We start from the raw sequence: 11,913 nt of genomic DNA, 5'->3' as shown, positions 1-11,913 counted from the left end.
ATTCTTTGCGTTTATAGGAATCTATTGCCTTAACGACCCTATACTAAAAAGGAGTAGAACCTTAACTATTTATAACACTTGGAGTCGTATTTGTTAACTTTTTTAACTAATGCTCCATGCATTTTTCTTAAATTCTATTATTAGAATTCAACATACCTAACCTGGCATATTGTAGGGTATGGCATATGACAGCAATGTACATAATTTGGTTGAATGATTTTCACCAAGTGGGCTTAGTATGATGTCAGTTATTGGTATTGAACTTTTAACTCGTGAGATTTTAAGCTCACAAAAGTTGCAAACTTTGCTAAGATCTGTTAGTTTCAAACAAATTTGCGGTTTGGAAACTAATTAAAAATTGTGGTCACAGGTTATTTTTGCCTCTAAATATATTTCTATTAATATATATTAAAGCTGTAACAGAATAGTGATGATTCTTTTAAAGGACTTCAGCCCGTTAATATGCCTTGGTAATGAATGATTTCAAATAAATTGCCCAAAATTTCAATGATAGTTTTACAGAATTTGTTGGATTTGCCCAGTCACAAGACTCCAATGCTTAATAGCTAATAAAGTGTAGCAATAAAGTCATCTCATATTTGTGCTTTAAGAGAAAATAGCTGTTCCATTGTGTTTTCATTAAGAGAAAAGAGATGTTAATGAAACCATAATGGAATAGGTTGCAATAATTTTCAACGAATGCATACACAAGACTCTTAATGTATCTACAGAGTTTCTAGTTAGCCCTAACTGATATATTTTACACTTTTCTATGGTAATAATTCATATGTCTTATCTAAAAATAGCTGATCCCTATGCTAAAGTCCATCCAGAAACTAAATAGGATAGTGATGATAGGATAGTAGATAGTGAAGATTTCACACTCAAAGCTACATTCGTTGCCCATTCGTTGCAATTATATTTTTCATTTCAATACAGATTTATAAAAAGAATTGCGTACCACACAAAAAAGGCCTTCCTTCAAAATGTATTGTATGAAAAAATCAAAAAACTTTTATAAAAAGTTATCCCTACTTTAAAGGAAAGGTGAAAATAAAGTTCTGCCTTCTCATGGCACCTCGAGTTTTGTTTTCCAAATAAACCAGACAAAAGCATTTAAATAAGTAAACTCTTTGGTTTCTGCTTACCAGATTTCCGATAATTGCACCTTTTAGTTTTTGAAATATTATTATGAATATTTGAATTCCAATAAGTGAGCGGGGCCATTACTCACATGCGTTGCACAAATTTTTTTTTTCTGTTGCCAAAAAAAAAAGGACGACACATGCATCATATATGGCGGTTGTACTTGTTGTTGGCTTCATCCTGGGTCCATTAATTACTTTTAGTCCCCCCACCTATAATAAAAATTAATTTTTATTAAAAGTCATGCCGGCTCCATACGCATAAATCCTTGTCTTGGGCTCTTGTTTGGGGTCGGTGAGTTTTGGTTATGAGAATTTACTGTTGGCCCATCATACCATGGGGAGGGGGATGAAGGGAGATGGCATATGGAAGGGTAGTAAGTGGTTAAATCGACGAGCAAGCGAGTTTCGAACATTTCACGAAAGAGCATAAATCAGCGCAAAATTAATAAATGACCATAAAAAAGGAAGCAAAAAAAAAAATATTGTATTGCAATTATTAACAACTTTAAAAATTGTAAGTGACATGTCAACGTTGAAATTTAAATAATAACGAAAACAAAAATTGTAGATAAAAATAACTTTGCATATAAAGAATTTATTTATTCTTTTTTTTTTTTGTATTTGTTGCTACGGATATTGAAAAGTTGCGGTTTTTGAGGCTATGATAGAGGAGGGAGGGAGGTGGAGCGGGCGGTTCCTTCTTTTGCCATCTCATGCGTTTATTTGAATTTAATATTCATGGTTATAAATATTAATACGAAAAGCGTGAAAAAAACATAAATACATAAGGGAGTGGGGCGGCAGGGGTGAAGCTACAGGAAAATATGGCAAAAATTGTTGAATTGGCTGTTAAACAATTTGCTGTGAATTGAGGTGTGGGGACAAGGCAATGACGGATTGAAATTCGGCTGCACAATGCTGGCGAGAGAGCGAAAGAGAGAGAGGATATAAAAGGTCCTTCCTGTGTTTGTATGTTTTATTAATATTTTCCTATTAAAAATTGTGCAAATAAACATGAGCTCTCTCTCTGTGCCATAGCTTTGTGAAAAAACTTACTTTGTGCACTTGCATTTCAATTTCAAATAAATGAAACACAGTGCCAAGCCACATCGTGTGGAGGGGAGTGGAGGGCGGTTACAAAGTGCCACAAAGTGAGCCTGAAATAAGCGTAAAAAACCCTCATAAGGTTTAACACAACAAACCCATAAAACATGCACTGAGAACTATTTAAAAATATGTCACATTAAATTAGTATCAAAAACAATTAACCAAGTTGAATACAAAATTTCAGTTTGAAATATATAAACAGACTGAAATTTCTCGAAGGGACGACATGTTATTATGTGTTATTCTTGAAAATGACAAAAATGTACAAAAATTTGGCTTAAATAAATACATATATGGGCCATTAATGTCAAACAAACAACTTTTTCAAGCGCATAAGGCAATTTAAATTTTGTAAAATCTATTAGTATTCATACGACTGCTTCTAAATACCTAGTATGTATAATGTAGTAGGTATGTACATGCAATGTACTCATGAAACCTATAGCAACAGGTAGTTCTACTTTAGAAATAGGATTTATCTACACTTAAGTACCTACAATATTCACAATGTAATACAATTATTTGTATATCACATTCAATAACATTCTGAGAACGAAGTTTAATTGTTGAAATATTTATTAGACGATCATTTTTAAATAGAAACTTGTTATAAAACTCAAATGGTCTGCTTTAAAAGACTCAATTATTAGAAATCAAGACAATAAGATTCAAAAAGAGCTTAAAAAATTATATTTCCTATTTACGTTTTCAATCAATCACATATTTTCGATAAATATCATAATGACACACACTGAAAATATGTCACTTATGGCACTTCATTGAGTTGATAAAAGAAGAAGAAGAGAGGAATCCCCAAGTCTAAAGGTTTCTCATACATAATTGTTTGTAATCAGTTTGAAATTCTCAAGAAATTCTAAAGAATTGCTCGTTATGACTCAATCCCAACGGATGTGCTTCAATCTGAGTTCATCTTGTCAATTTGTTGCAAACAGAAGAAACAAAAAAAATATATTAATTTATATTATTAATAGAAATTTCTACGAATTTCTTTCTTGGCAAATGAACTTGCCAAGTTTGTGTGACGTCACGGCCTCAGAAATAAACTGATTGGCCGACTGGCTGAATGAGTGAACGAATGAGCTAATGAGCGAGGGCAGATTAGCTATTTTGCATTTTGATTTATAAGAGACGAAGGTGAATCATGACTGAAATACAAAAGATAATATGAAGGCAATAACAAAAATTAGAAGAGTAATGTGATAAACAGAAGCAAAGAGTGAGACAAAAGCTTGAGATACAAAGAAGAAGCTTTTAAGTCGCTATAAAAATCAAAGCTTGACTTGAAAGCGGCTCAGTGAAAGAAACGATCTTACGAGTAACGTTTGGTGCACGGTTTTTTTGGTGTGAGTTTATCTAATTTAAATTCTAATTTGTTGTTTTCTTTATACTTTTTGCATGCGGCATTTGCTTATTTAAAAAAAAACTTGAAATTTTATTTATAAATTAATATAAAACTTTTTATTTAATTTATTTTGCACCCGCCTCTCATTACATACATGCACAAAAAACAACATTACCGACACTTATACACACATACATAAATGTTGCACAGTCTGCCACAACAACAACTACAACTGCAACAACAACAATTGCCAGCCCCAGACCAGCCATAGACTCAATAGCCGAAAGTACAGACATCAGACAAAATATAATGGCCAACATGGAAGAGCAACAGCAACAGCAACAGCAACAGCATCATCATGTGGAGTCGGAGTCACATCTGGCTCAAGATGCCACGACAATGCAGCAGCATAATGAGGAAACGGAAGAGCTGGATGACAGTCACAACCATAATGAGCCGCACGAGCACGAGTCCTTGACGGCCATTGAAAATTTTGACGACAATCATGAAGATGATGAGGAGCCAGAGCCAGAGACAGAGCAGCATCATCACAAGGAGCGTGAAGAACTTGAATCTTCAGATGATGAGGATGGAGAGGTCCAAACGCCACCCACAATGAGCGATACCTTCAATGATGAATGGTCCTCTCTAGATCAGGAGCAGGCCGAAGATGCTGGCAACGATTTGGATAATAACATTGATGTCTATGAGAATTTCGTACCCATTGATATATCCAATGACATTGCCGTCAACGATGCAGCAGCTGCCGATCCCGAAACCCGGTCAATCCCGATGCTGAATTTATTGAAATTCCCACTGAAGTTCATCACATGATGCCAAAATTTGAAAAGCTATCAATGGGTCCCATGCCACCAATTGAAATGAAATAAATCTTTTGTATTTATGTAGTTGTTCTAAGTTCTAATTAGTTATAGCTATCATTTTCTTTGTTGTACATAGGACAAGTGATATCTGAGATATCAGTCAAAAGTTTATAACAAAAACCCGTAACATTCATTGCAATTTTTTATCATCACTGAAGATAAGAGTATTACCTGTTCATCATACATATATTATAATATATCTAGCTCGTTAAAAATTTATTTATTGCTCGACAAAAAAAAAAAAAAAACAACAGAAATATATACATATAAAACGACTATAAAATTAATTAAAATTAATGTCTTATTATTTAATAACGAAAGATGTATTAAGCCTGACTTTTACTCTCGTCGAGGTAAGTATTATACTTCAATACTTTTTCATTGCTTTACAGTAAAAATCAAGCTTTTATTTTTATATATGTCTTTTATTTAATAAAATATACTTTTCTTTGCTATTCAGGATTATAAAAATCTTTTGGAATGATTCATCAAGAGATAAAAGATTCGACATATTGAATACTACAACTATAGATACATATTAAAGCTGTATTAACCCTAATTTAGTGTAGTTTTTGTAGATAGGCAAGCAAGATCTATTGAAGCAGTGGATAATACACAAACATTCATAGACCTTACACCCACAGAGGCATGGACATATGTAGCTCACATAGGAACGATGCCTGGGATAAAGCCCTTAAGATACTTTATATTTTGTTAATTTGAATTACAAGTGCTAAGAATTACTTACCCACGTATGAATTAAATGCTAGATAAAAACTCAAAAACTTTAAGGATGCAACATTTGACTTAATTTTCTATGATAAACTCAGGAGAATAATGAAAGTATCTTTACATATATTAAAGTAATCTTAAAACACTTTTATTGGTTAGTCTCAAACAATTTCCGCAGGGAAATCTCTTTGACTATGTCCATCAATTCAAACACCTTTGCCCTCGTACTTTAAAAAATGTGATGACATTTTTCCACTGCTTTCATGAGTTTTTACCAAAGGAGACCTCTCTCTTTCGTCTAAGCCCATACTCCTAGTTGGCTGGTTGAGAAGAGTCTTATCACATTTTATGCCCATTGTATATGCATTTTTTATGACCACCCGTGGAGCCTCCTCCCTTCAACTGACAACTCGACTGGGCGGCGATAGCCAACCATAAATCATCTTCCAACCGCCTGCAGTTGCCTTGGTGGCTCCTCTAGCTGCTGATGCTGCTGCTGCTGCTGCTGCTGCAATTCAAATGTTGGCGTTAACGCATGAAATATGCAGGATGTTGCAGTCCTTTCGACTTTTCTTTTGCTTTTCTTCGCTTTTATTATTGTTTTTCCTCACACTTTGTGTGTTGATAGCCTGCCAGGTCAAAGCAAACATAATTTAAACTTCAAAAAAAGTGTTTAAAGATATTTCAGTTTGCCCAAAAACTTTTTCAAAAGCCAAACAAGAAGTAACAATAAAGTAGAAAATATCAAAAATTTTACAAAATGTCGCAACAGGATCGAAATCGTAGTGCCACACCACCACCACGTCCTCCTCGTGGCCCGCCTGTACCACCGCGTGCCCCAGAATCTCCAGATGGAACAAGACGCACAGTGCGTACCCCTGATTCTGTGCGGGGGAATGCACCCACACGTGCTCAATTGGCTCAAAGAGCACCGGGTTCGGCTCCGCGAACATCGACTGCGGCTGCGGCTGCGGCTTCTGCTCCCCAGGACGATAACAGGCCTACTGGATCTGTGCAGGGCACTTCGACTGAGGCACGCGAGAAACCCAGGCGCAATTTCTTCAAAAGGGGTGAAAATCCGTCAACAGAACGTCGATCTACTGTACGTTCAGGGCATCGGGAATCCGTAGCAGCCGGCCATGGTAATCTGAAAGTGAAAACCTCACGTATTCTGTATACCACCGATGAGGAAGTTCGTGATGCTTTGATGGAGTTTGGAGTGTTTATAATATTTTTGATATTGACATCGTTTGGTGAGTATTTGAATCTCAATTTACTTCTCTTTCGAGAGAGGATCGATGGAATTTGTTTGCAAACTATTTGGGTCGTTCTACAATTTTGAGTTTTCCTTTACTTCAACTTCCTTTCTAGTTACTCTTTCGGTGCGTCATTCGTATATGTTTTACTTCAATGACACAATGAAGAAATTGTTTACCACCCGGGATATGATGGTGGCACCTTCAGTGACTATAAATTTTGAGAAACTGATCACCGTGCCAGACTGGTGGGATTATTTACTATATAGTTTTTTGGTAAATTTGCATGGCGATATGCATCATCCGCCCTTAAATGACACGGCAATGGAAACGGAAACTACCGAAAATAGCGAAGATGCCGAAGAACCCCCTCCTGAGGAGGAGGAAGAAGCTGATGAAGAGGGTGAGGAGGTTGAAGATGTGTCATCTGATGAACCGAGTCGCAAAAAAAGATTTGTCTGGGATAATGACCATATAGAATACGATGGCGATTTAAATTATATGGAAAAGGCTCGCAAACATCGGCAGGCTGTGCCACCGGACAGGGCAGGGTCTGGTCGCAAAGGTTCTACTGGCGGTGGCCCTAGTGCCGGGGGTGCTGGTTTAGGTGGTAACTACGGGTCTTTTAACGGGTCGGGTACCCCTCATCTGCATGGCCGTGTTTTTCTACATGAGAATCTGCTATTGGGACCGCCACGATTGCGTCAGATACGTGTTCGCAGAGAGAGTTGCTATGTGAATGATGCATTTATACGGTATTTTAATACATGTTATGCCGCCTATTCGGCTGGTGCTGAGGAGAATACGGGTTACCATAAGGGTACCAAATTTCGTACCATGAGTGAACTAGATAGTACTCCTTTATGGACTGTCTTGACATTCTATCGCACTGGTGGTTATACAGTCGATTTTACATATAATAAGGAAAAAAATCAAGCTATAATCCATGATTTGAGAGAGAAGCATTGGCTAGATCGTGGATCACGTTTATGTTTAGTCGAATTTAATCTATACAATGAGAATACAGATATCTTTCAGAGTGCCAAGTGAGTTAACTTGAAAAAAAACTATGGAATCACTTATCACTTCTTTTTCATTCTATATTTCAGGCTTATTGCAGAAATTCCACCAACTGGTGGGGTTATACCTCAGGCGCATTTGCAAACAGTGAAACAATATTCCTTCTTTACCGATCGCAGTCTTCTCATGACAGTTATATATATATTCTGGTATATCATGGTTGTATATTATACAATTTATGAGATTGTGGAGATACGTAAGACGGGATTGCGTAACTATTTTAGATCGCTATTAAATATTCTCGATTCAATTATATTGCTGGTAAGATTTGGCGATTACTCAAAAGAGAAAGCGTTTTAAATTTCTTCTGTGACTTTTCAAATAGTTTTGTTATTGTGCACTAATCTATAATATTTGGCATACCATAAAAGTGGTTTCTTTAACTGATCGAGTCAAAAACGACGAAGAATATCAAAGTCTAGACGGTTTATGTTATTGGAATACCATTTATGTGGATATGATGGCCATATTGGCATTTTTGGTATGGATTAAAATCTTTAAATTCATATCATTCAACAAGACTTTGGTACAATTTACCACGACTCTAAAGCGGGTAAGATACATTAGATTATATTAAATTTCGGAGCATATTTATTAATTTGTGATTTCAGTGCTCCAAAGATTTGGCCGGTTTCAGTTTGATGTTTGGCATTGTCTTCTTAGCCTATGCCCAATTGGGGCTTTTATTATTTGGCACTAAGCATCCAGATTTTCGTAATTTTATTACTTCGATCTTAACCATGATTCGTATGATATTGGGTGACTTTCAATATAATCTCATCGAGGAGGCAAATCGTGTCTTGGGTCCTATATACTTTCTAACCTATATATTGCTAGTGTTCTTCATATTACTGGTGGGTAACATTGCTGACTTTCAATCAATATTATTGTTAGAGTAATTCATTTGTGGTTTCGTTTAGAACATGTTCTTGGCCATCATTATGGAGACTTATAATTCGGTAAAAAGTGAAATTACTCAAGGGCGCAGTCAATTGGGCTCGTATGTGTATAAAAAATTGGCGGGTGCCATTTATTTCATAACCCACTGTGGACGCAAGCGTCGTCCTCAACAACAAAGGCAAGTGGATCCCGCTGCCCGTGACGATGATAATGATGATTCGGGACAACAATATGATCAGCCCAAAGAATTGAGAAGAAATATGACTCCAGCTGAGTAAGTTACAAAACTTTATAATTACTTTGAAGTATTTAAAAATTCATTAATTCTTTTTAAGGGCACGTTATTTTGAGGAAATTCCAGATGATGTTCAAAATAAGGAAATGGTTCGGTAAGTTCTTTAGAAAATATAATAGGAACTGTTAGGAATTTGGGAACAGCATCAAACATATTCTAAGAAAAAACAAATATTTAGTCAATAACAAGAAAATTAGTCTTTATTTCGGTTAATTGTGCATTTAACATAACCTTTTGAAATCAACAATCTGAAAACCATTAGTAACTTCAGTAAGTTTCTATAGTATTAATCATTTTTCAAAATTTTCCTTAAGTTTCTCAACATTTATCATCTTCAGTTTCAATTCTAAATTTCTCTTAATTCTTAGTTTCTCCTTAGCATTAAGAAAAACCTTAATTGAAAACCCACTTTCAGTGATGCATTTCGATAAATTAATCGATAAAAATTCCTTTTTTTTTGCAGTTTAAACAATCGTGTGGCCTTATTGGAGGAGATTTTAGAACAATTGGTAACTAACATGGATGCGATACTGAAGCGTGTAGAACGCGAAGCTAATAGAAGAAGATAGGTAGAAACAATTGTTAAGATTCCTTTTTAAATTTTGTTACGTTTTATGTTGTTGGGCTTGGTTTAATTTCGAATTTTTTGAATAAAATGTGTATAATGGCATATTTCCTTTTCTTTGGAGATGCTTTAGCCTAATCAAATACAACCCAAATTTAGAGAGAGCCAAAGTGAAAATTAATTAAGTTCAACTTTTCGGAACATGGCAAACAACAAAACCCGCAAAAAAAACAACAGAGTCGAGCGCTAATCTCTGCTAAATCCGTGCTTGGCTTCCACTTTCAACTCTTCCTCACACTCCACTCTCCATTCACACAAACATCCTTGTGCTAACAAAGGCAGAACGGTATTATAAGGAGTAGAAAAAAAAGTAGTTGTGGGAGTCGAAAGCAACAACCGTGAACAAAGCGTCGAGCCACGAATTAAACTATGTATTTAGTTATAACTGTACGTGTGGATGGGGTGAATGGATGGATGTGGGGGGTGGAAGCTGGTAGCTGGTAGATATGTGGCATCATTAAGAGTAGCGTCCTGTGAACACGCCCCCTGGAGCTCCTCTTGGTTGGGAGCTCGTCCTTTTGCGCCAACCTTCTGCGGTTGTGGCAAAGCGTAACATCTGCTGCCGTTCCTCGAGCGAAAGGACACTGTGCGGCATGCAGAATCGAGTTAATGTGTGGGTGAGTTTGCAAATTGCATTTATGAAAATAACATAAATAAGGTTGCCCTCAGCTGACGGGAGACAAAGGAAGTACAAAGTCCTTGTATGGGGTTTCATATAATTATATTATATTCAAAGAGCATTCGCGCAAATTTCTTCTCAAATATAAAGGCACGCATAGTCCTAAACCAAAAAAACAAATTAAAAAATACAAAAATTCTTAAAAAAAAATACAATTTTACGGAGGAGTCAAAGTCCATAGCAAGGCCTTCTGGGATGCTCAGCAAGATGATATTGTATAAGGTCAGAGAGAAACCATTAAGACTGGAATAAACAAAAATGCTAACCATCTTAGCGATATTCTTTGGGTGAAAAACTAAATTTAGATTTTGAGAAAAGCTGGATTGGAATTAAGATTTAAACCTATTGGATACTCTAGTACAGGAGATCTATTTTAAAAATGGTGATTTAACAAATATAAAAATGGTTAACTGGCAGTAACTTTTATTTAAGGAGTGAGTAAAGTAAGTAAAATTAAGGAGTAGCAGAGAGTAAAAAGAAGAGCAAGGGCTATGTTGTTGGTTTGTTTCGCTTTGGTTTTGTTGTTATTTTGGATAAAAATTGAAAAGTTGCCAATACAAAAGTAAAGTGCAGACAGGTGAGGAGGCAGAGTAATTGTAAGAGAGGAATAAATGGATGAAATTGTAAGGGAATGCAGAAGTGAGAGAGCCATAATTACTTTTATGCTTTATGGTGGAACGTTAACCACTTTTATTTGCCTGATGTGAACGGGAGCGGATTAAGGTTTCTTTGCGGTGGCTGACTAAGGAGAAGGATATTAATATTAATTCCAAATATATTGTATGTTTGGGTAGATAAGGAAAGTTTCTAATTTAGTCAGTTATGCACGAGATGATTCCTTTTTAGTTTTTAGACAATTTTCAATTTAAACTAGTAATCAATATTTAATCTCAAAAATGCTAAGTTTCAGTTCAGTAAATAGTAAAACATTTTATTTTAAGTACCTCTTCAATATTTTTTACAACCAATTTGATTAAAATGTATTCAGTAATTTATTTTACAGTCCCTGATGGGGCCCAATCTAGTCCAGCCGATGATGCTGGCAAATATGTTGGCCACTTCAAACAATGTGGATAAAAATATACATACCTATGTACGTTAAGTGCTGTGAGCCAAAAAATGAAATTGAAGCGTAAATATTCAACACACAATTCGGCAGCAGTGAAATGCCTTAAAATTACAATAATGCTACAGTAAAACTTGCCCAAATAAACCATTGAAATTAATAATAATTATGTTAACTAAAATTAAAAGCGATCTGATGAATAAAACCAATGAAAATCTGATAAATAATCAAATCAATAAATCAGTATTTGATTTTTAAATGACTATTTTATATTTATTTACTTACCTGTATTTTTTATTTATTTACTTACCTATGTTACAATTTTGACATCTTTAAATTATCCTTGAAAATAAATACACTCAACTTGAGTTTGTAATGGTTTTATCCCCCCAAATAGATGTTTATTTAAAAGATTTTTATTTATTGTATATATTTAAGTTATTTAATGTCTTCGGTCCAACCCATTAGATAATTCCAATAATATCGTTCGAATAAAAAAGGATAAGTGCACATGTCTATTATAATCTACTTAATTTTTATGAGGTATCCTTACCTCGTGTATTCATGTTCCAATTTAATTTATTTTCACTGTAGTAATATCTCGCAGTTAAAACGTAAATAACAAATGATATGGCAAACATTAAAAAACATGATTTCCAATTGTGTTTGCCATTGCGCATAAAAAAATCCTCTTTATTTAAACATTTAAAGTATAGGTAATTTTTTTAAATTTTGCAGAAACAGTGGAAAAAGACAACTGAAACAGTTAAGTTCAGTA

General features: G+C 35.0%; 2 protein-coding genes across 2 annotated transcripts; both read left to right on the top strand.

Annotated features, from left to right (window-relative positions):
* The first annotated feature begins 3,828 nt into the window (after window positions 1-3,828).
* Window positions 3,829-4,526, top strand: LOC26529165 (G-box-binding factor-like). The gene has a single exon (XM_023175724.2). It carries the CDS (start codon window positions 3,928-3,930, stop codon window positions 4,450-4,452), a length of 525 nt encoding a protein of 174 aa, XP_023031492.2. The 5' UTR covers window positions 3,829-3,927; the 3' UTR covers window positions 4,453-4,526.
* A 1,391-nt stretch (window positions 4,527-5,917) lies between these two features.
* LOC6642690 (polycystic kidney disease 2-like 2 protein) lies at window positions 5,918-9,478 on the top strand. Its single transcript, XM_002065480.3, has 8 exons — window positions 5,918-6,487; window positions 6,606-7,536; window positions 7,600-7,831; window positions 7,896-8,123; window positions 8,182-8,424; window positions 8,491-8,744; window positions 8,806-8,859; window positions 9,229-9,478. Exons 1-8 carry the CDS (start codon window positions 5,995-5,997, stop codon window positions 9,332-9,334), a joined length of 2,541 nt encoding a protein of 846 aa, XP_002065516.1. The 5' UTR covers window positions 5,918-5,994; the 3' UTR covers window positions 9,335-9,478.
* Window positions 9,479-11,913: the final 2,435 nt, after the last annotated feature.

Source organism: Drosophila willistoni (genome assembly GCF_018902025.1).
Source record: "Drosophila willistoni isolate 14030-0811.24 chromosome 2R unlocalized genomic scaffold, UCI_dwil_1.1 Seg167, whole genome shotgun sequence".
NCBI classification, from domain to species: Eukaryota; Metazoa; Arthropoda; class Insecta; order Diptera; family Drosophilidae; genus Drosophila; species Drosophila willistoni.
This window is presented reverse-complemented; position numbering and strand designations above follow the sequence as displayed.